Source organism: Medicago sativa, chromosome 8 (genome assembly GCF_051527215.1).
Source record: "Medicago sativa cultivar Bolivia chromosome 8, Bolivia_mono, whole genome shotgun sequence".
Taxonomy (NCBI): Eukaryota; Viridiplantae; Streptophyta; class Magnoliopsida; order Fabales; family Fabaceae; genus Medicago; species Medicago sativa.
In genome coordinates this window covers 61,197,292-61,222,228 of record NC_140756.1, presented here as the reverse complement: position 1 = coordinate 61,222,228, position 24,937 = coordinate 61,197,292, and the positions used below count along the sequence as shown (strand labels likewise).

Sequence of the window (24,937 nt, the reverse complement as noted above, 5' to 3'; positions counted from 1 at the left end):
TCAAGATGTTAGGATGTCATAGATGTTCATGAAGTTGTCTAAGTTGTACGAAAGTTATGTCGTTGCATTAAAGTTGTGTCGTTGCATAGTCAGAGATGGGGGCTTAATGCCCGACAGGTTCTTTATGGCCTTAGCGATGGGGGCTTAATGCCCGACAGGTTCTTTATGACCTTAACAGGTTCTTTATGACCTTAGCGATGGGGGCTTAATGCCCGACAGGTCCAAATATGACCTTAGCGAAGGGGGCTTAATGCCCTGGTGGTACCACATGCATGTTGAAGTTGTCTAAGTTGTTTTTGAAGTTGTCTAAGTTGTTGTTGAAGTTGTTGTTGCATTGTAGAGTCGTCATAACTTATATTTAATTATGATTTAATGATGATGATGTTTGACGATGATGTTGTTCATGTTTGATTTTGATGATGATGTTTGACGATGATGTTGTTCATGTTTGACGATGATGTTGTTTAGGATTGATGATGATGTTGATTATGATTTGTTTATGATGGTTGAATATGAAGTTGTTATGATAAGATGCTATGTGATTTATGATATGTTGATATGTGAATATGATAAGATGTTATACGTTTACTAATGATGATGTATGATGATTCCTCGTGATTATATTTAAGATGGATTGTTTGTGATTATGTTTATCGTTGATATATAATGTTATGAGATGGTTATGATTAGTACTTGATGTTATATGATGTTGTTTATGTCTATGATTAAGATGCTATGATTAAAAGGATATATGATAATGCTTATGACTAATATTTGTAGATATGTGATGATATTTATATGATGATATAATATGAAGTATATGACTAATGTAGGAAGAATAATGATACTAGTTAAGGAAGTTTAAGTTGCTAGATATGATTAATGAATTATAGGATGTTTAAATTGTTGAATGTACTTTACATGATTTATATGCTTTATATTATTGTTTGAGAAATCTCACCCCTCTGCTTGGAAATGTTGCTCTTCGTATGGGTAACTTGCAGGTAACCAGGATTAGTTGCGGTCGTGAGTGGACTCCTCACAAGTGTGTCTTAGGTGCTCTGATACGTAACGGGATGAGATTATGTCTTTACTTTCTGTTCCTTACGTATTACTTTATGAATCTTTCAAGAATTGATGTTGAACTAAGTTTTATGAAATTTTATATTGAGGCCCTTGTGCCAAAGATTATTTAAGTTGTCAAACTATTCCGCTGCGAAGATTTAAAGATTATGTTGTTATATTTTTGAAGAATAAATTGTTATTTATTCTGTTTATAAATTTTTAAGAAGTGTAGCATTCCGTTTAAGGTTGAATTACTCTGATTTTTAATTATGAAATTTTTACGTTGGGAAAACGGGGTGTTACAATTGGTATCAGAGCAGGTCGGTCCGTCCGGCCAAGTAGAAGAGTCGTTGTGTAGTGTCGTCATGTTTTCTAGTTAGTAGTTATGTTTTATTATGTGATTATGTTTAACTGACTAACATTGATGTGGTTTTGTGTTTTGTTTGAAGAAACAATAATTAAATTTATTTTCTCTTGTGCTTGAATTTCGAGGACGAAATTCTTTTAAGTTGGGGAGAGTTGTGACGCCCTCCTTTTATTTAATTATTTTAATTAGTTTTAGAATATATTTATATGATTGGTATGATTTACATGATTTATGTGATATTTTGTTATGTTATATGTTGGTATTTACTAGCATAATATAATTGTTATTTGGTGTAGAAATATATTTGTTATTTGTTATAGATATATTTGTTATTTGGTGTAGAAATATATTTGTTATTTGTTATAGATATATTTGTTATTTGGTGTAGAAATATATTTGTTATTTGTTAGAGATATATTTGTTATTGGTGTATTATTATTATTAAGTGGGGGAGAGATATATTTAATTTAGAAATAAATAAGATTATGAGGAATAGAGTAGTTTTGAGGTGTAAGAGAAATAAGAAGGGGGTTAGAATAGAAAGAAGAATAAGTTGTTGGGCCAAAATAGATTTAGGAAGAGCGTTTAGTATTATAAATAGAGAAGCTTATGTTAGAAAGAGTTTACCGAAAACCGCTTTTTGGAAAAGAGGAGAACAAGAAAGAAGAGAAGAGGAGAAGACCTTAGGAAAGAAGAACGCTGCCGCTGATTCAGGAATTAATCTAAGGTGAGGGTGAGACTATCTTCCATTAATATTAAGTTGTTAAATCATTAGATTGCATCTAACAAGTTGGGGAAAGTTTGTGAGAATTTGAGAATTAGGGTTTTGAGAGAGATTTGATGATTAGATGATGAAAACTTGTTGAATTGATGTAGAAATTGTATACAGTCCTTAGATAACCCATATGACGATTATTGGATGTAGTTTTGAGGTTAGAACCATGGAATTGGATGAGATGTTGGTGAGTTTAAGAATTAAGGTTTAATAATTGTAATAGGTTGTTAATAGATTTAAGAACCCTTTGAATTTGCATACAGTAAGTTGATGAATAATTAGTGTTCTAATGATAGGGTAATCATAGGGTAATGATTAGAATCAAGTTTGGAGAGTATTGGGTCGAATAAGGAGTGGAAAAGATTTCCCCAAAGCGAAATCGCAGCTGAACTGCGATTTTGCTGTCAATGTGCAAAACGCGTTTTTATTGTCTCAGTTTGACAAGTTTAAGTTCCGAACTGGGTTTAGGTGTAAACACGAAAGTTGTAGGTATGGATGTTAGCTTTCTAATGCCGTTGGTCTCACGTCAATAGGATTTATAGAACTTGAGTTATGGTCAAATTACTGCATGTAGGTCAGAGTGAATTTTTATGGACTTTCAGCACAACTTTTCCGAATTTAAAATAAAAACTGGTATTGATCGGTACAGAATTGGTCTTAGGAGTAAACATGAAAGTTTTAGATAATTTTGTTAGCTTTCTAGTGGCTTTGGTTTGACGTGAAAATGATGTTTGGTCTTTGAGTTATGATTAAAATACTACAGGGAGGTCTTTGCAAAATTGTACGGTGACAGCATTCTCTGTTTCATGTTTTTGCGTTTTGTTCATATGTTTCTGTTTTGAATTGATCTTTGTTGTAAACATGAAAGTTGTTGATATTTGTGATATCTTTCCAGTAACTTTTGTTTGACATGAAAATATGTTGTGCATAATTTATTATGTTTTTACAAAGATACATAGTGAATTATTGTTGATGTTTAAATACGATGTTATATGAAGTTGTTTATGATTGATGAATATGATGTTTTAAGATGTTGTTTATTATCATTTGATATTGTTATATTATGATATGACATGAATTATTTATGTGATCCATATGTTGTCAAGATGCTAAGATGTTAAGACGTTAAGATGATAAGAGCTGTTAAGTCGTCGAGTCGTTATGAAGTCATCAAGTTGTTAAGATGTTATATTGTCAAGATGTCAAGATGTTAGGATGTCATAGATGTTCATGAAGTTGTCTAAGTTGTACGAAAGTTATGTCGTTGCATTAAAGTTGTGTCGTTGCATAGTCAGAGATGGGGGCTTAATGCCCGACAGGTTCTTTATGGCCTTAGCGATGGGGGCTTAATGCCCGACAGGTTCTTTATGACCTTAACAGGTTCTTTATGACCTTAGCGATGGGGGCTTAATGCCCGACAGGTCCAAATATGACCTTAGCGAAGGGGGCTTAATGCCCTGGTGGTACCACATGCATGTTGAAGTTGTCTAAGTTGTTTTTGAAGTTGTCTAAGTTGTTGTTGAAGTTGTTGTTGCATTGTAGAGTCGTCATAACTTATATTTAATTATGATTTAATGATGATGATGTTTGACGATGATGTTGTTCATGTTTGATTTTGATGATGATGTTTGACGATGATGTTGTTCATGTTTGACGATGATGTTGTTTAGGATTGATGATGATGTTGATTATGATTTGTTTATGATGGTTGAATATGAAGTTGTTATGATAAGATGCTATGTGATTTATGATATGTTGATATGTGAATATGATAAGATGTTATACGTTTACTAATGATGATGTATGATGATTCCTCGTGATTATATTTAAGATGGATTGTTTGTGATTATGTTTATGGTTGATATATAATGTTATGAGATGGTTATGATTAGTACTTGATGTTATATGATGTTGTTTATGTCTATGATTAAGATGCTATGATTAAAAGGATATATGATAATGCTTATGACTAATATTTGTAGATATGTGATGATATTTATATGATGATATAATATGAAGTATATGACTAATGTAGGAAGAATAATGATACTAGTTAAGGAAGTTTAAGTTGCTAGATATGATTAATGAATTATAGGATGTTTAAATTGTTGAATGTACTTTACATGATTTATATGCTTTATATTATTGTTTGAGAAATCTCACCCCTCTGCTTGGAAATGTTGCTCTTCGTATGGGTAACTTGCAGGTAACCAGGATTAGTTGCGGTCGTGAGTGGACTCCTCACAAGTGTGTCTTAGGTGCTCTGATACGTAACGGGATGAGATTATGTCTTTACTTTCTGTTCCTTACGTATTACTTTATGAATCTTTCAAGAATTGATGTTGAACTAAGTTTTATGAAATTTTATATTGAGGCCCTTGTGCCAAAGATTATTTAAGTTGTCAAACTATTCCGCTGCGAAGATTTAAAGATTATGTTGTTATATTTTTGAAGAATAAATTGTTATTTATTCTGTTTATAAATTTTTAAGAAGTGTAGCATTCCGTTTAAGGTTGAATTACTCTGATTTTTAATTATGAAATTTTTACGTTGGGAAAACGGGGTGTTACATCCATGAATATGTTAAAGAAACTGAAGAGAAGTTGAATCAAATTCAAGACAATAGCCATCTGCAAGGTGCCAATGATAACGTTGGCTGATAGGTTTTAGATATTGATTTGCTAAACCACTCTTGATTTATGTACTCTCAAAATGTAATGTTGTCCAAGTATTAGCTTATTTAGCTATGTGTGCTACATTTAATGTGTCGCTGAGGAATGTTTCCACACATGACTCTGTTTGTTGAGGCCAAAAAGTTAGTTTATAGCTTATAAGCTCGTTTGACCAAAATTGTGTTCAAATCATTTGTAATACTCTTTGTTTCAATCAATGAAATTATGTGTTTACCGTAAAAAAAAATTAAAAATAACGTTGAGACAACCTCATAGACAGGGTTTTGCTGTGGTAACAAATGAATACAGTTTATTTATTTCAGTCGTTCATTAGAGATTAAACAATTGAGATAAAAAAACCGTATATTTTTTGTTTAAACAATCTCGGTCGTCCAATTATGATTGGACGACTATCACTGATTACAGCACCCAACCTCATTTACATACACTTATCTTATTGTTATGCAAATTTACTATTTAGCACTTTAGTGGTTTATGAGTGACAATTGAATTACTCAAATTGAGTCAAACTACAATATATATGTTCCCATTTACTTTATACAGTTACCGTTATTGATTTGTTGTTAGAAATTGTTAAAAAGACAGAAGTTCTTTGGAGGGGGAGGCTTTGGTGGGTGTCGCTCTCCTTGGGAGAGATCTTTGATAACACTGGATGGAAGCTTGTTGGTCTGCTCTGTGGTTTGGACACTCTTCCAACCCTCCATTGAAAACCACATCGGATTCTAAGACCAAAAGAAAAAAAGTAAAGGGATACTAGGAGTACCTAGGAGTGTAATCCTAAGTAGGGAGGGCGGACCAGGAGGTGCTGAGAATAACCACCACTTAGATGAATAGGGAAACCATACACAGAGCTCAGGAGGAGAGGTAGAGAGAAGTGAGAGTTTCTCTCTCTAAAAGTTAACTTCCTCTCTCCCTTGTCTCAACATTATTGACAAGTGTAAAGTTGTTATTTTATAAAGGGAAATATTAAAGAGTGTTATTCGAGCATTGGTTAAAAGAACAAAAATGTAAATATTGTATTGAGAAATGGTGAAAAGTGATGAATTCAACTTGTTAAATGTTAAAGTTGTTGATTTCAATTTAAACGTACTACGTTTGATTTCCTTAAGACACTCGTTAGCATGATCTTTTTATAAATAGTGTTATAAGAATTGAGTATGATATAATAAGTTGTATCGTTGTTCATAAGATACATCTCAACTAGTGAATATCGATATTATTAAGCTAAGCATCATCAATTAAATTCAAACTCGGAATATCGTTATAGACTCAAAATAAACTTAAACTATGAAACTAAGAAAATTAGAAGCTCTAAACTAAGAAAGATAAACGATATAAAAACTATCAAAGAAAATTAGAGATATTTCATCCTTCATTTTTATTCGTTTTCTAATGAGACATTAATACACTCAACATATAGTATTCTAAATGTCCCTCAAAAAAAAAAATAGTATTCTAAATAAATCATAACCATCCATATGACATAATCTTAAATACCCTAAAACAGTACTAAAAACATATAAATTAAAATAACAACTAAGATATAAAAATATACTTTAAAAGATATTTTAACTAATAGTCTATTGGACCAACTAAACCTCCTATCACTTGCGGTTTGTGTGAGTTTCTGGTGTTGATTGTCACTCGCCTTCAAATGAAAAAAAAAAAAAAAAAAAAATTGTTGTGCTGTTGGGCTACTTAATTATCAAGATAGGTGTGAAGTAGTGAGTTCTTAATTCTTACATTTTAGGAGGAGGGCGTATCGGCCGACGACTCTTTCGAGGCTGTGAGTGTGGTACTCCTGGGGTGTAAATTCCGGGAGGTTTATACCGAGGTGGCGGTGGCGGCGGTGCTACATGTCTAGGTCGATTGTAATGGAGATCAACCAGTTTTTGTATATCAGTTGTTGGGGGCTGGTAACTGATGAATCCGTTGGATCGTGCAGACTGATACTTGGGATTAATATTTCCTGCTACGGTAAGAGTGATAACTGCTAGCAACAAAATTAGCACAGATAGTAAGTAAGACATCTTTCAAGCCTTCTTATTTGTGATCAGTTGCATGAAACAAATAGAGTTGAGGTTATTTGTAATGACAACTTTCTCACAATTAGCTAGGGAGCGTAGAAAAATGCAATTATTAATTTTGATAAAAGTCAGGAAAAAGTAGCTCCTTTTTTCAAAGACACGTACTTCGGAAGTTTTTGACCGAAATCTATCTTGTTAGACTTTTTTTTTATTTTTTGAAAGATCTTGTTGGACTTTTTTAAAAACCAGCTAGAGTAAGTGACCCGTTCACTTATATACAACTAGTCAACTAGATGTAAATGCAAACAAGTGTGGGCATTTGATTTATTGAAATACTAAAAAATAAATTTATTTACATAGAATTTAACAAATGTTTCATACTACATCCGGTCCTATTTACAAGAGACAATTGACTTTTTAGATACATTGAATAATTTATGTATCTAACCTACAATCTAAACCAGATACATAATTTATTCCATATATCTAAAAATTCAATTGTTTCTTGTAAAAAGGACCGGATGGAGTATATAAGTTGTGTATGATTTATTGAAATACTAAAAAATAACTTTATTTACATGGAATTTAGCAATTATTTCTTTTTTTATCCTTAATTAATGTTCTAAGAACACCTGTTAACATAACTCATAAAACTATACTCCCGTTACAACGATTTAGTTTTTATATTTATTCAATAATTGATTGATGTATTTAGTATGTAATTTAGATCAAATAAATTAATTATTAAATAAATTAAAAAATAAATTTTTACTTGTAATTTTTTTGAGTCAGTTAAACGAAGTACTCATATTAAAAAAGGTCTAGTTAACAAGAGCATATGTTAAAGATTCAAAACTTGAAACAATTGATAACTTTCGTAAGAAAAAGTTGTTTTTTGATCTTTTAATATGCTAAATACACAAATTTTTAGATAAATTTTTTTATTTTAAACTTCTTATCAAGTGTCCTTAGAGCATCTACAATAGAGACATCCATTTTTTACGGTACTTAGATGAGCTAGTCTCATATGTACACATCACTCGTTTATAATTTTTTAAATAAATAAGCACTTAATCCTTACAACACAACATCTCACACAAATGTCTTAAACGAGACTCATTAATCATCTATCAATAATTTTATATCATTACATTTCAATATGTAGGTCATACTTAAGATTGTTGGTCTACATTGAGACCTTGTTCTTATTTGGTGCTCAAAATAATTTTTTCCCAATTGAGGTATCTAATAGGTATCAAGTCTTTAAAAGGAGAGATCCCTCCATTGTAGATGGTCTTACGATACTTGTTAGCGTTTCCATGTTAAAAATGTTCTAAACTTTTTATTTAGTAGAACCGTGAGAATTCTGTTAGAACGTCTAGGATTTTGATACAAGAAATTATGCCTATTTTGCTTTTACTATTAGAAAAAGGCAACTATTTTTTTTTTTTACAATCATCAATAATAAATTCGGAACAAAAACTTATAGAAAAATTATTAACCTCATTTAATTACAATTCTTAAAATAAACTTTTGTGTCTCTATTGTATGCTTCAAGTCTTTGTAGCTTTATTGAGAAAGGAAATTTGATCATGGCTGCAAGTCTAATTTGAATTGTTTGTTGTGTGCTATTTCATTGACCAGTCTAATCAAATGTTTCATCAATATGTTTTGTTAATTTTGTTGAGGCTGCCAATTTTGTGAACTTGAATGGGATTGTCTCTAGTTTGGGAGTTTGGAGAATGACATTGGATGGTGACCAATAATTTCATACTATTGGTATATGTTAATTCCTTATGATGAATGCTTAATGATTCCTTCTGAGTTGCCTCATTATCATGTCATGATTGAATTCAATTTTGGATCGCTTTGGTTATTTTTGTTGCTTTGATACCGTAAGATGTTTGTGTTGTATCCACTTTGAAGGTTAAAGGCTCTTGTGTTTGTAACTATCGACTATTGTTGCGGTTATACATTTGCTGCAAAGTTATTTTAGTTATAGGTGGTTTGCAGAGTTATTTGATGATACCTCTGTGAGTGCTACTTTTGATTGCATTATGCAGGTGGTAGTAGCAATTGTAGAGCAATTTTGGTTGGAAATTACTACTGTTCAGTGTTTCATTGTATGAAGATTGAAGAGCAATTTTTATTTAATTTCTATTGGAGGAACATTTCTTGATAACTTCATATTTGTTTTGGTAAGCCTCCGTTTGTTGATTTGTTCAGCTTCTATTCAAGGTGGTTAAGCATGATGTTTTTGTTGTAGATGGTTAAGAATTGTTGTTGTGAGCTTTTGTCAAGGATGGTTAAACCTTTTCGTCGTGAGCTTCTTCCATTGATGGTTAAGCCTTTTTACATGCTTCTGCCGTATGGTGGTTAAACACTCTTTAGGCTTGATGTGCTTTCTACCCTAGCGTAAATAATTTCTTATTGCCGTCTCATTTGAAATGGATATAAATATAAGTGAATGGCAATCTCTTCAAAAAAATCTCTTCAAAATGTTTGAGTTTATCTTCGGAAACATGTATTTTAACATAGTTTGAAAGATGTTACTATGTCATTATCAAATACCTGCTGGATCACTTCCTGATTCTAAGTCTTCAATGATGGATGTATTAAGATATTCACACAAAAAAATCATGCATATAGTGAGCCCCTAGAATATTATCATTGATTTGATCCCCATTGACCAGCCAAGTTCATTGAGAATATGAATGGAATTACCTATTCCAATGCACCGGCGCTCCCCACCTCTAATAATGAAACGAACTTTCAAAATACTCCGACACATATAACTTGGATTATGGCCCAAAGTAGTAGTCATGTAACTACGGTTTGGACAGTATCTCTTATCTATATATATATATATATATATATATATATATATATATATATATATATATATATATATATATATATATATATATATATATATATATATATAGACACACACACACATATTAAAAAAGTGGTTAGCAGGGCCGGCCCTAGGCATAGGCCGGGAGTGCGACGGCCTAGGGCCCATGCCGGTAGGGGCCCTAAAAAATTTTTATAGGTGGGGGTGTATATAGTAAGAATTGAATTTTTAGGGGTTTGTATAGTAAAATATAATAACAGGCCCAAAAATTGTCATGAAAAGATGGGCTAAAATCTGTTATTGTTTTGGCCTTTTTTATACAATTTACTATATATACCCCATATAAAACAAAACTTTCTATATACACCCACCCAAAAAAATGGGCCCTTTGTTTCTAATAATGTGCCAAGAAATTATTTTTGATATTTTTAGGGCTCTTTATTCCTAATAATGTGTCTTACTAATATTAAAAATATTTGTGATGTTTATTATCCAGAAAATTGGGAGAATCTTCGTAACAAAACAAATTATATTTTAGTTGAAAATAAGTCTACTAGAGAAACTAGTCTTAATATTGCCTTTAAAATATCAAAAATAAATTAATTATACCAATATAGTAATATAAACTTGGTACTTGTAGCATATAAAAAGTAGGTCTACTAGTGAAACTAATCTTAATATTACCTTTAAAGTATCAAAAATAAATTAATTATACCAATATAGTAATATAAACTTGGTACTTGTAGCATATAAAAAGAGGAATGATTTACTTATAGCATAGAAATGAGTTCTTGTATCTTAGACTACTCTAAAAAGTCTAAAATTGATTTTTTTTTTATCAAGTATTATTGTTGTTTTGCGTTTAACATTGGAGAATTTTGTATCCAAATGTCTAAAGTTTAATTAATTACATGTTGATATACTTTTATTTTTTTGGTGTTACTATGATTATATGTCAAAATTTCAGTGTCTACTATTCAGGTGTTAAAATTTCAGTCTACTTTGCAGAGTTATTGTTCTCTAATTCTATGATATTTTGTTTAGTTTTAGTTTATATGGAATATTTGATTTATTTGAAGATGTTGCCTAAAAAAAATTTTATCTTGTAGTGAAAAGCGAAGAAAAAAATGAAGCGCTAGTAAAATCATAACAAGAAACTAAAAAAGTTTATGATGTATTATGTAAGGGGTCATTTTTTCAAAAAATGCCTAATGCCCCAAAAACGCTAGGAACGGCCCTGGTGGTTAGTGAAATCAACATGTCCATTTTGTAGTGGATATTCCTAAAATACTATTGTGTATTAGTGTCAAATTTTAACTTTTCATTTTTCAAGAAAAATTAGTAATATTAATAAGAGATATGTTTGAAGAAATAAACAGTAAATACACCCAGTAAATTGTATAGATTGGGGTGAAAGTGGTTCAGATAAAATCAATAAAATTAAAAAAATCAAACAAAGAATTATAATATTTACTGATTTCGTTCAAAAATCAGATTGAAAGAGATCAAACAAGATTGGTCTAGTTCTTGGTTTTCAATTTTAAAATCTAATGAATAGATGAATCGAACCGATAAACTTACTAAACTTACTAAGTTCGCTTTGAGTTAGTTGAGTCTCTTACATTTAACTAACATTCTTACACTAAAACAATAAACAAATTAACATGTGTACACATTTACTAAGGGTGTGTTTGATTGTGGGTTGAGAAGGGGAGGGAAGATAATATTACAGGAAGATCTGTTTAGACTGTAAAGTCATACCTGGAGAGGGCTTAACTACCCAACATAGAGTAATGATGATGGATGTAAGGGTTAAGAGGAGGGCAAAGAGAAGAGATCGTAGCAGGGCTCCGCGAATCAAGTGATGGCATTTAAAGGGTGACAAACAAAGGATATTCCAACACAATATATTAGAGGGAGGTTTAAGGCAACCACATGGAAGCGCTAATGATATGTGGGAGAGGAGGGTAGCACTTGGGTGACATTGTGGTTGGTGACATTGGCCAACCACAATGTCACAAGTATCTTTCTTATTTCTCTTTTACAATTTTTTTTTGTTTCTTTATACTAATATGACATTGTGGTTGGCAAATGTCACCAATGTCACCAACCACAATGTCACCCAAGTATTATCTGCGAAGGGATGGCTCGTGAGATTAAGGTGCCAAAAGAGACGTTAGGAGAATCTAGAGGTTTTGGACCTAGGGGTAAAAATCTTGGTGGTGGAATGACAGTGTTCAGAGTAAAGTTCGGATCAAGGGAGCTTGTTTTAAAGATTGGTCTAAGTGTAAAAATGCCGAAACTTGGGATAAATATAAGATAGCTAGGAAAGAGGCTAAGAAGGCAGTGAGCGAAGCGAGAACTCAAGCATTTGAAGGATTTTACCAATCTTTAGGTACCAAGGAGGGGGAGAAATCTATATACAAGCTTGCGAAGGGACGAGAACGAAAGACAAGAGACCTGGACCAAGTGAAGTGTATTAAGGATGAAGAGGGTAGAGTTTTGGTGCAAGAAATAGATATTAAGGATAGATGGAAGAAGTATTTCCACAACTTATTTAATGAAGGATATGAGATCTTAACAGACTCTAACATGTTAGACATCAGAGAGGAGGACCAGAACTATAACTATTATCGTCGGATTCAGAAGCACGAGGTGAAAGAAGCGTTGAAAAGGATGAGTAATGGCAAGGCAGTTGGGCCGGACAACATACCTATCGAAGCGTGGAAAAGTCTTGGCGATAGATGAATTGTGTGGCTCACAAAACTTTTCAATGAGATTATGAGGATGAAGAAAATGCCAGACGAGTGGAGAAGAAGCACCTTAATTCCAATCTATAAGAACAAGGGGGATATACAACATTGCGCGAATTATAGGGGAATTAAGCTAATGAAGGGAGTCATACCATGAAGTTATGGGAAAGGGTAATTGAGCGAAGACTAAGAAAAGAGACTCACATTACGGATAACCAATTTGGTTTTATGCCTGGGAGGTCGACTATGGAAGCGATCTACTTACTTTTACGCGTGATGGAGCGATATCGGGCGAATAAAAAAGACTTACACTTAGTTTTCATTGATTTGGAGAACGCGTATGATAGAGTACCTAGAGAGATTTTGTGGAAAGCCCTAGAGAAGAAAGGGGTGAGGATTGCCTATATTAGAGCTATCTAGGATATGTATGAGGGGGCTTCGACTAGTGTGAGGACGCAGGATGGGGATACCGTAGATTTTCCCAAAACAATAGGATTGAACCAAGGGTCAACCCTAAGTCCTTATCTTTTTACTTTAGTTTTGGATGTACAGACGAAACACATCCAAGAGTTAGCACCGAGATGTATGCTTTTTGCAGATGATGTTGTCTTGCTTGGTGAGTTGAGCGAGGAGTTAAACGGGAGGCTAGAGACTTGGAGGCAAGCCTTAGAAGCGTATGGCTTCCGCCTGAGTAGAAGCAAGATGGAGTATATGAAATGTAACTTCAGCAAAAGGAGAAGTGGGTCTACCTTGGAGGTGAAAGTTGGAGATCATATCATACCCCAAGTTACACGGTTTAAATATCTTGGGTCCATAATACAAAATGACGGAGAAATAGAAGCTGATGTACATCATCGTATTCAAGCCGGGTGGTTGAAATGGAGAAGAGCCTCAGGTGTTTTGTGCGATAAGAAAGTACCACTTAAGCTAAAAGGAAAATTCTATCGGACAGCAGTCAGACCGACAATGTTGTATGGTACGGAGTGCTGGGCGGTTAAGAGCCAACACGAGAGTAAAGTAAACGTAGCGGAGATGAGGATGTTGCGTTGGATGAATGGTAAGACTAGACAGAATAAGATTAGGAATGACACCATTAGAGAGAGAGTGGGGGTCGCACCTATAGTAGAAAAGTTGGTAGAAAATAGGCTTAGATGGTTTGGACATGTAGAGAGAAGACCCGTAGATGCCGTTGTAAGAAGAGTAGATAAAATGGAGGAGAGTTAGGTTAAAAGAGGTAGAGGGAGACTTAAGAAAACCATTAGAGAAACCATTCGAAAAGATTTAGAGGTCAATGAGTTGGATCCAAATATGATTTTTGATAGAACACTATGACGTCATTTGATCCATGTAGCCGACCCCACTTAGTGGGTTAAGGCTTGGTTGTTGTTGTTGTTATTTATCTGGTATAATTTTTAGGAGTGGAGGGGAGCAAAATCCTCGCTAAAACCCAGTTTTTGCTCCCCCAAATTGAAGCATTTAGAAAGGAAATGAGATATGTTGTTTAAATTTTGGGAAATGCTTAATGTTATTAGAAAGTTCAAAAACGAAACTCATGAACAAATCAGATCCCTATAATTTAAACAAGGCACACAACACAACTATGATTTCCTTCTCTTACGGAGCTAATAATTTTTATTTTATCTGGAGTTGAACATATAGTCATTCTTGCTGTTCTTGTCAAATTTTCTTCCTAACATTTAGCAGTCCTCATTATTATTGCTTGCATTTGCAAATTTTACCTCTCAATTTTTTGTTTTTTTTTTGTTATTAAATATTCTAGTTTGTTTTATATTTCTCGTTAAATGTTTGAGTAATTTTTAAACGACATAATATAACAATATTCATAATTTTTTTTGAAGGAAATATTCGTAATTTTTAAACGACATAATATAACAATATTCATTTGTCAAAAAAAAAAAACAATATTCATGAAACATTTTAACTTCAGATACTATTTTTAACTAACAAAGTGTTTAATCATATTTTAAAATTTTGATACATCAAAATATTATGGTTATTCATTACACAATCAAGGATTAAATATTACCGTCTATAAAAAAGTCAATACTATTCCCTCCGTCTCACAGTTATTGTCTCTTTAACATTTTTTCTTTTTTTTTCTTCAAAATAATTGTCACTTTACAATACCAATGCAGCATTTATTATTTTTTCCCACTATTATACCCTTATTTATTGATTTTCATCCAACTTAATTACTTCATTAACTACAATTAATAAATGTATTTTCGTAAATGCTACTGATTTTATCATTGAAATCAACACAATTAATCGTTTCCTTAATAATCGAGTATAAACCTTAAATGACTAATATTGTGAGACAGGAGTATAAGGTTCAATCGGGTTAAAACAAAATCATGAACCTAACCGTTTCAACCCAGTGAGAGCTTCAACGGAATCAGGTTCAAAATCAAGAACCTTCTCATACACATTCTTCGCTTCTTCTCTCATCCCTTTCCATTCATAACACTTCCCCAACAAACACATTGCTTCCAAATTCTCACATTCTTCACCACCACTCACTCTAATCGCCTCCACAACATCCTCCATCGCCGATTCAACTCTCCATCTCCGATTCACCTCCAGTTTCATCTCCGCTCTAAACATCAACGCATCAGCATGCTCCTCCAATGAAAGCATCTTCGCCGATGGAAGAGACAAGGCGGTGTCGAGGGATTTAATAGCGGCGGTACGGATGTTCATGAGTTGAAGAGCTTTGGCTCGAAGGATGTGAACGGAAGGGTCTCTGGGAGATATAGAGAGGGCTTGATGGATTTCGAAGAGGGCGTTTTTGGCGTGTTGGGAGCGGTTTGTGGTGGATCGGGCCCGGTTCAGGTGGCGGGTTGCTTGGTTTAGGTGGTGCGTTGGTTCGGGTTGATGGGTTTTGTTACGGGTTCGGGTTTTGGTGTGGATTTTTTGGTTGCTGAGATAGTGTGTGAGGAAGAAGAAGAAGAAGAGTGATGAGAAGAAGAGTGATAAGGTTAGGATTAATATTCCGAACTGAATTATAGCCTCTGTTGTTGAAGCCATTGTTAATATTGCTATTGTTTTTTTTTTGTTAATAACGGATCTTCTGGTTTTGTTGTGAAATAGTAGAGACTTCATTCAACTTAAATGGCTGTGGATAAATGTATAATGTATGAGTCATCTAATTCTTTCTTTCTTTCTTTAAGGAAATGAATGATCTAGTTTAACTAACTCCCTCCGTTCCTTTTACGTGTTTTTTAGAAAATTAACACCAAAATAGCAATGTGTATTTTTTCATATTTTTTTTCTATTATACCCTCATTTTAATCCACAGATAAATTTCTATTTCACACACTTTATCTTTCCAATAAATTTAATATGTTATATCCCGTAACAAACAATTATTACTACCTTCGTCCCTAAATATAGGAGTCTTTTACCAAAATTACAGAGATTAAGAAAGTTGATTGTAGTATTAAATTTGTATATAATTACTATTGTTTTTACAATTTTATCCTTAAGAGAGAGAGCTAATTTATGTTTTCAACATAATATTTATTGTTGATTGAAGAAAAAGATACAAAATAAATAAGGGTATGTTGGTAAAGAAATAATTAATGTATTTGGAAATACCAAAAGGGTCTTATAAAAAGGGACAATTTTTTTTCTTCCAAAAGGGTCTTATAATTAGGGACGGAGGTAGTATCTTTTTCTCCAACGAATTCTTATTTTTTGCGCACTCTCTCATAACAAACAATTGTCAATTTTCTAAATATTGTGCACATCTTTTTAATTATTGTAAGTCAATATAAAAATTATTTCAACTTCACATTTATCAAAAGTTAAGAAAAAAATAACTTTCTTCCAACTCCTGTAATCAAAGTTAATGCTTCAACTAATGCTACAGTCACACTTAAATTTTTTAACAATTGGTACTCTTCTTATTTATAGAATTTTAACTCTTCTTGAAACGATTGTTTGGAACAAAATTTTGTTTAAATTTGAAGATAACAAGAAACAAATTTTGTTTTAAAAAAACAAACAAACTTTAATTTTCCAAATAGATAGCATTAATTAGTTTTACTGAAAAAGATAAAAGTAATTGACAAATGGTATAATTGACAAATCGTACCCTTAAAATACCAAAAAGACAATTAAATAGGAACAAAAAATTCACCCTAAAAAGACACTTAAAAAGGAACGGAGGGAGTACTATTTGCATAACATATATTTACAATTTTTTATTGATTTATTTTAACGAATATTTTTAAAATATTTTTTATAATTTTTATTAATAGATGATTAAAGAATTTTTTTAATAAGTCAAACTAACCCTTTTTTTTTGAAAGAAAGTCAAACTAACCCATTACAATTGATAGAGGAGAAACAAACATTAGATTTTGAGAGGAATACATTTTAAGGTTTCAAGTGAACACGATCAGACCAACTAAAATTGGTTAGATAATTAAATATATTAGATTTCAAACTTATTCACAAACATACGTGAATTACTCAGTTGGGTCATTCATTGTGAGATAAAGAGAGTAACATAAGACCATCTACAATAAGGGGTACTTTCCCTATTTAACACCATTGTGACATAAAAGAATTTAGTGTATGTATGGTTCGGCAATGACAATAATTGATTTTGAGTGAATTGATTTTGTAAAATTGTATTTGGATAAAAACAAGTTGAATGTAAAGTGATTCATGTAAAAGTGGAATCAATTATATAGAAGCCAAAACATACAAATTTTAACATCAAGTAGAATCAATTATATAAGCAAAATCAAGTATCCTTTAATTCATCCAAACATGATAAAATCAATTCTACAACCTCTACAAACACTTTTGATGCTCCAAAATTTAAATCAAACATATGCATCCTCTTTCCTATTATTTCTGGATCTCACATACACAATTTTAACTTTAATCATCTAAATCGGGTTTTGCATTGTGGATGCTCTTAAAGTAACTAATAATCAACTTGATCATACATAGATATTAAATATTAAATAGAATTCTGCTCTTTACCCAACACATTTTGCTCATTCCCAACTGAAATATCAAAAATACCCCTGCGTGAGTTAACTCACGCTAGTGTTAATCTGCGTGACTTAACTCCCGCTGCGTGACTTAACTCACGAAGAGATTTTCACAGAGATTTATACTAGCGTGAGTTAACTCGTGCAAAAATTTACACTAGCGTGGGTTAACTCACGCAGAGATTTACACTAGCGTGAGTTAACTCACGCAAGGACATTATAGTCATTTCAATTGGGAATGAGCAATTTTTGTTGGGTAAAGAGCAGAATTCTATTAAATATAGATACCAACTTGATAGATTAGTTGTGGTAAAAAAGAAACTTGATAATAAAAGGAAGTTAGAAACCAAATTAAAATGGTCATCATTTTAAGGATTTTCCTGAATAAGATGTAGAAAGGAAGAGATTAATTTGATAGTTTACTCAGGTTGGATAATGAGAAAGAAAGAAATGCTATGGGATGACGCATCATGAAAAAGATAAAAATATTTTGCAACTTCACGGCGGAGAGGTGCAAATTGTCTAATATCTATCAAGAGGTAAATAGACATGTGGATGTGATTACTAACTTTAGATAAGATCACAGCAGAGGGACTTATAGTTTCTATGTAGTTTTATTTTTTTGGAGGGGATATAGTTTTTCCTTTTACTTCTTTGGGTTTTTGGCCCCGTAATATTCCAAAAAAATATGTCATGGCATGGTTGATGGGTCTTATAAAAAGAAAACAAAAAATAATTGTACGAATTCATACAAATAAATGACATTCTCTTATCAAGAGATAAAATATTTTGAAACAAAACTTTGACATCAAATTCAACAATACATTAGATGTTAATGTAGTTTAAATATGTGATCAACATAGTCTAGTTAATAGTTAATGAATATAACAAAATGTTACGATATATCACTCCTTTATTGAGCACAATGTTCACAACTTTGGATGTCATTACAAACGATTTTCAAGTGTATGTTTCAACGCAATTACGGTTTGTTCGAATATTTGAAAATCTATTTGAACGTAATTTGAAAGATTAATAGATTAGTGGATATGTGTACATTTAACACTTGAAAATCATGGTTTGTAATTAAGGTTTAAAATTTTGGTTGATTGTGTTCCGTTGATGATTAATGAGTTGCGATGCTTTGCTATATTCATTACCCATCTATTGAATATATTAACCATATATATTTAAACTATCTTCACTATTTAATTTGTTGATAAAATTCAAAGTCAAAATTGTGTTTAAATAACATAACTCTTTACCAACTCCCTCTCTTTTATTCAGTGAAATTCATGCGGTCTCCACTATTCTGAGATGTTTTCACATAAGTCATGAGACCTACATAAATTTTATAAAACAAATAAATGAGTGAGTGTTGAAAATAAAGTATTCAACTAAGTGATTTTAGTATACTATTATTTTTAATTAATACAACAAGTAAGCATCAAAGGATTGCATTGCATATATGTAGATGTTAAATTTTTATCAACTAATCCATCAAGATTTAAAAAATTATCATGATTGGCATTTTCTTCTCTCTTGAAGATTATTGTACTTTTGTAATTTACTTTGGCAAAATTTATGTATGCACTCTTTCTCATGCTATATCTCTACACTAGATTGTTTAATTAGCTTTTGAAAAGGCATTAAGTCCTTAAAACATTATGTAACTCAATTAAATAAACTATGAGTGCTTCTTGACTAATTATGATCATTACAAGTTCATGCCACCAATTTACAATCCTAAGATATCTTGTCATGCCTGAAGAAAAAACACAAGCTTATGTTGTGACATAATTGTCATCTTTATTATCACACACAACTATAACAGATATCATCCCTTTAAGTATTCATCACATATAAACATGCAACCCTATAAGGCCACAGACAGAGCACAATTCTAATAATATTATCATATATGAATCATCATCATATCTCCATGATTAATTGCTTGTGGCGATTGAGATCATTCAAATAATTAGAACAAGTATAGTCTTCTAAATCACAAGCATCTAACAAGAGTGACCTTGGAGCTATTGTTTTTTGAGTGAGGTCCATTGCTACCTCTTCTCCCTTTAGTAGTAGCACAACCTATTTATTGCCAAAGTAAAATGACGACGTAGTTAGAACAAAAATCCGATTCAAAAGGATAATGGTGCGAAAAAAATGCAGACAAAATACAGATGATGGTTGATCACATAGTTTAGCCGATTGTGTCTACCTCTCAAACTTTTAATCGAATTTAGGAATTTACAATGTACAGATTGTATTTACAATATTATCCCTGAACTGTATCCACTTATCGGTAACTATGAGTCATACCTAACACATGTGATTGTAAAGACCAAAGTGAAAAAGAAAAAATATGCTTATTTTGTTACCTGATCCATGAATGGCCTTTTAGAGGACATGTGGTGGATACATCTGGAAGCTGTTGCCATGACTAGCTTCATTTCAATTGGATCATATTGCTCTCCTAATCTTGGATCTGCTATTTCTTTCACTTGCTTTGCGTCCAATAGTGGTTTAGCCTGTCCACAACAAAAGATGGTCAATCATATGCTTTCGACAAATTATTAGTAGGTACTCCATCCGGAATAAAATATAAGCAAAAGTGGTAGTTGAAAAGTCAATGTATGTGAGTGTACATAGAGGATTTGAGTATGGATTGTAAAAGGGTTATGAAAACTTACCCAAATCACAAGACTTTGCTTGCTATTTGAATCAACCGCACGACGACCTGTCAAGAGTTCAAGTAACAATACCCCAAATGCAAAAACATCAGTCTTCTCATCCACAAGTCCATGCATGAAATACTCTGGAGCCAAATACCTGCATCAAAATTACCAACCATAGTTTCTTAAATAGAAGTTACACTTGAAAGAAAATGCATAAAAAATCATTTGATTTTATGCTAATGCCAACCCGAATGTGCCTTCTATTGGGAATACAACATGATGTGCCCATTTATCTGGAAGCCACTTTGCCAATCCAAAATCTGAAATCTGCAGTTCATTTCGAATGAAATTGTTTACTAAGTACGAAAAAAATAATTTCATTTATAAGTTGAAGTTCACAATATTAACATATTGTGTACCTCGGCTTCATCATCATAGTTGAGTAATATGTTTGAGGCTTTGATGTCTCTGTGAATGATTCTTCTTGGACAATCTTGATGGAGATATTGCAAACCTTTGGCAACCCCAACTGCTACCTTGAACCTTATATTCCACGCCAAACATTCAGAGCCTGAAATGTTATGTAATGTCACTTTCTTTAACTTTTCGATAGCAATAAAGAATAAATTTTAAGTAGGGCTTGCAGTGAATCAAACAAAATAGAAGGAAGAGTTGAATTTAGAAGTAAGAGAAAGATGAAGCAATGCACCAAAGAGCAAAGAGGAAAGGCTTCCATGCGAGGCGAATTGAAGAACAAAGTAGAGGCCACGATCAATTCCAAAACCGATGAGGCGTGTTGCATTTTGGTGGTTAATGTGAGCAATAATCCCAAGCTCTGACAAGAAATCACCAGCTCTGTCTCCAGCTTCCTTCTCATTGTTCATTAGCCTCTTTACTGCTACAACCATTCCATCAGGTAAGCGTCCTTTGTACACTTCTGCATGACCACCTTTTCCAATCATGTTCTCTACAAGATCAGAAATTCAAAGATTATAATACAATTTATCCAAATAGGGAGTAAAAACAAAGACATTTGCTTCAATATATTTACGTTTTGTGAAACTATCGGATAAATCACCATTTTGGTCCTTGAAATTGTAAGCGACGAATGATTTAGTATATCAAATTTACGAAATAGAAAATCAGTCATGTAAATTAAAGGACGTCGTCAATCAATTCAGTCCCTCGATCTACATGTATGTATAGTAAACATATATCAAAACCAATGAAAAACCAATATATTGACTTGCTGCATCAAAACAGGCATAGAAACTTCAAAATTGTGGTACATAATTTGAAAAATTACTAAATAAACTGAATTGCTATTTCACAAATTTGAAGAATAAATCAATCCATGTTTGAAATTTCAATGACCAAAAGGCAAATGTAATCTATAATGCAACTTCAATGCTTCATATACATCCCCTTGATCTCGACTATACGAAAAAACGTCAAACAAAGTAGATGTATCTGATTCAGATTTTAACCATACATTAATTTTGTTTGACTTTTCTTCGCTTATATTTGAGACCAGAGTAGTAATTACGTGAATTAAGAAACGTAGTATTCGATTAATTCTATTCTTCATTTGTAAATGCTAATTCCTTACCAGGATTGAAATTGTCAGTTGCAGCAACAAGATCTTCATAACTAAAGTTTCTCCAAGAAGGTTTTGTAATACCATCAAGATCAAAAGCACCATCAAAAAAAATCTCATCTTCATCATTAGCTGTTCTTTTACGAGCCAACTTGTTCCGCAAATTCTTCCTAGAAATTTCATAGCTAGCAGCAAGCAAAGGAATGGTAGAAAATCTCCTCACAGACTTAAACCTCAATGCATCAATCATAGCCTTCCATTGGTGCCCTCCATCTCCTCCTCCTGGTGATGATGGTTTCCCTCCATTGCTGTAGTTGCTGCTCCCCGTGCTGTCGGAATCCGAAATTGGTACCTCAAATACACCTCTTGGTGATGCTGTTGGTGAATCATTGTTGTTTTCATTTGCAAAACCAAACTCTTTCTTTGGATTATTGTTATTACCCGTTATCATATCGACCATTCTCCATCTCTTTTCTTTCTTTTCTTGATCCCTTTTGTTCCTTAATCTCTCCATCTTTAATCCTTAATAATAATAATAATAAAAACCAAAACCTCAAAAAAAAAAAAAAAATTGAAGACAACTACCTCGTAACCATTGTATGTGTTTTTTTTTTTTTCAAACTAAATATTATGATTTTTTTTCTTTCTGTTTGTGTTTACATATTGGGTTGCATGGTATTGGTTATCTTGGTTAAGGGTTTATTCTAAAGATTCCAAATAGGTTCTTAATATTCATTCCCACGCAAAAAAATGTGAAAGGAATTAAGAAAAGTTTTTCAACCTTAATATCATTATCAAGATGAAAATTCCTTTACACAATTTTGAGGCAGTGGGAATGAAACAAGAAAAGGAAGGAAGGAAGATTGAGATTGAGAGCAGAAGAGATGAGACAGAGATGTTTGATTCAACAAATTGGTATATCTTTGAATGGTGGTTATTCTTAGGAAGAAAGGAGAAGTGCATGGGAAAACCAGCTCAGGGTGATTGGAATCTTGACTATATTTATATTTATACACACATAATTTTCTTATTCAATTCATTTGTCTATTAATTATTTTTATTTTGTATCCTCATTTTTTATTAATTTATTTATATATTGGTTGATTTTGCAAGCGTAAGAATTTCATACAAGTTGTGTTAAGTGTTAACAAGTATTCTAAACACACCTATTAAGATATAAAATAACATTTTTTAAACATTTAAAACAATATTGACTACACACATTCTAAAATATGACTTTTACATAACAATTGCCTAATGTTTTCCTTTCGATTTTCTTTGGTGTCAATTTAGATAGGTTAGGTTAACTTTTTCAAAATAAAAATATTATAATGACTAACGTTAAGACAAACACTCCGTGTTCCTATGTCGGCACTTTTTACTACACTAATGCATATAAATTACGAACAATATTTTTTATGAAATTTTAATTTTGATTAAAATTATAGGGTATAAATCCCCTCAAAAATAAATTATAGGTATAAATATTTTGCACTTTCATATTGTAACAATCTCTACTTATCTTTTTCAATGATACCAACAATATAACAAATATAATATCTTTCAAAAAAATATAAAAAATATAATATAAATTCTAATCTTTTGGAATGACACCTTTTTCAATGATACCAACAATATAACAAATATAATATCTTTCAAAAAAATATAAAAAATATAATAGAAATTCTAATCTTTTGGAATGACACCAACAAAATAACATTCTTATAGTCAAATTAGTTTAAGGGTATAATTAGAAGAAGAAAAAATCAGCCCAAAACGGCCTATAATTTCTTTATATATAACTAGCGGAATGACGTACAATACCGTACCCGTCTATTCGCTCTTTTTATTGCGTTAACGTATGTGTTTATTTTATTATGTTTGTTTTTATTATTTTGATTACAATTTTAAATTTTTAAAATATTAATGGAAATTATTTGTACATCGATTTACCTACATATTATTGTCAAAACATACAACAAAATTATTTATCAAATCGACGTATCTGGTTTGCCAGTATGTAAAAAAAAAAAGATCATTTATTGTTTATTCTAATAATAATTAGTAAAATGATAACATAAATATATAAATGACTTGTTACGTAAAGGAAAAATTTGATAATTGCGATAAAAGATATCTTTAAAAACTAAATTTTTTGTAAGTCTCTATCTTCTCCTTGTATTTTTCTTACTTTAATGAGAACTTTTGTTGAATTTTGAGAAACTCATCTTGATAAAGCTACAAATAATTGACCATGGCCGAAAACATGTCGTGGAAGATAGATTTCAACGTTGGAAATGGTCTGCCCTTGTGACTTATTTATGGTAATCGCAAAGCTTAGTCTAACAAAAACTGTTTTCTACTAAGCACAAAAGGAAGTCCTGAACTCGCATTTGTTTTTAATTTAATCATGGGTAAGAATGCTTTTTTTTTTCCAACGTTGTTTCCTCATAGGATTTCCACACCCAACATATTCATAAACAAACCACAAGTACAACATAATAATTTATGTCCCATTACACATACCATATTTAGGGTCTATGTTTCGCAACAACATTAAAATTCATGAATTCTTCGGTTAAAAAATCAAATTGTATGAGTTTTTAATTTTTTACCTTTAATTTTTTTAACTGAAGAAGACATGAATTTTATTTTTTTTTCAATGCATGAATGTGAGATTTTTTCAGGTTGGTTATTCATATCATCAAATTGTTTTTTTTTTATAAGGCAAGAGCAAAATGACATCAAACAGGAGGCTACCAACTAAGTTGGTACCCTTCTATAATATTTTGTCAAATGCTCATAAATATTATTAAAAAAGGGGAAAAATACATAAAACCTGGGGGACATAAACCTAACCCAGTAAAACCACACAAGAGTGTAAGTCGACCCCAAACGGGTGATACAAAAATTAAAACAACACATAAGTGTATCAACCTGAAAGAAAACCAACTGAAATCCCAAAACTACCGGCACGACAAATTTAGAACAACAACAAATATGAAGAAAAAAAATCTGAAAAAGGATCCATATACAAAATTGAAATCATAAAAGTTTCGAAAAAAATATGGACAAATACATGAATCAGTGAA

The 24,937-nt window shown here is 31.9% G+C and overlaps 2 protein-coding genes and 1 long non-coding RNA gene across 5 annotated transcripts; 1 reads left to right on the top strand and 2 right to left on the bottom strand.

The window, feature by feature from the left end:
* The first annotated feature begins 6,505 nt into the window (after positions 1-6,505).
* On the top strand, positions 6,506-9,262 carry LOC146900189 (uncharacterized). Of its 2 annotated transcripts, none has more exons than XR_015023277.1 (2): positions 6,506-6,917; positions 8,991-9,262. It is a non-coding gene; the product is annotated as an uncharacterized LOC146900189 (long non-coding RNA). The 2 variants fall into 2 exon arrangements; XR_015023278.1 differs by having other exon boundaries at positions 6,506-6,921.
* A 5,207-nt stretch (positions 9,263-14,469) lies between these two features.
* LOC146900188 (Tetratricopeptide repeat (TPR)-like superfamily protein) lies at positions 14,470-15,745 on the bottom strand. Its single transcript, XM_085737521.1, has one exon. It carries the CDS (start codon positions 15,658-15,660, stop codon positions 14,911-14,913), a length of 750 nt encoding a protein of 249 aa, XP_085593647.1. The 5' UTR covers positions 15,661-15,745; the 3' UTR covers positions 14,470-14,910.
* Positions 15,746-18,754: 3,009 nt separating this feature from the next.
* Positions 18,755-22,477, bottom strand: LOC146900187 (receptor-like cytosolic serine/threonine-protein kinase RBK1). Of its 2 annotated transcripts, XM_085733545.1 has the most exons (8): positions 21,858-22,477; positions 20,958-21,215; positions 20,668-20,819; positions 20,496-20,575; positions 20,264-20,402; positions 19,952-20,101; positions 19,597-19,661; positions 18,755-18,908 (listed from the first exon to the last, which is right to left on the bottom strand). In XM_085733545.1, the coding sequence occupies exons 1-8, from the start codon at positions 22,357-22,359 to the stop codon at positions 18,875-18,877; spliced, it is 1,380 nt and encodes a 459-aa protein (XP_085589671.1). In that variant the 5' UTR covers positions 22,360-22,477; the 3' UTR covers positions 18,755-18,874. The 2 variants fall into 2 exon arrangements, with proteins under 2 accessions (XP_085589671.1, XP_085589670.1); XM_085733544.1 differs by lacking the exon at positions 18,755-18,908 and having other exon boundaries at positions 19,246-19,661.
* Positions 22,478-24,937: the final 2,460 nt, after the last annotated feature.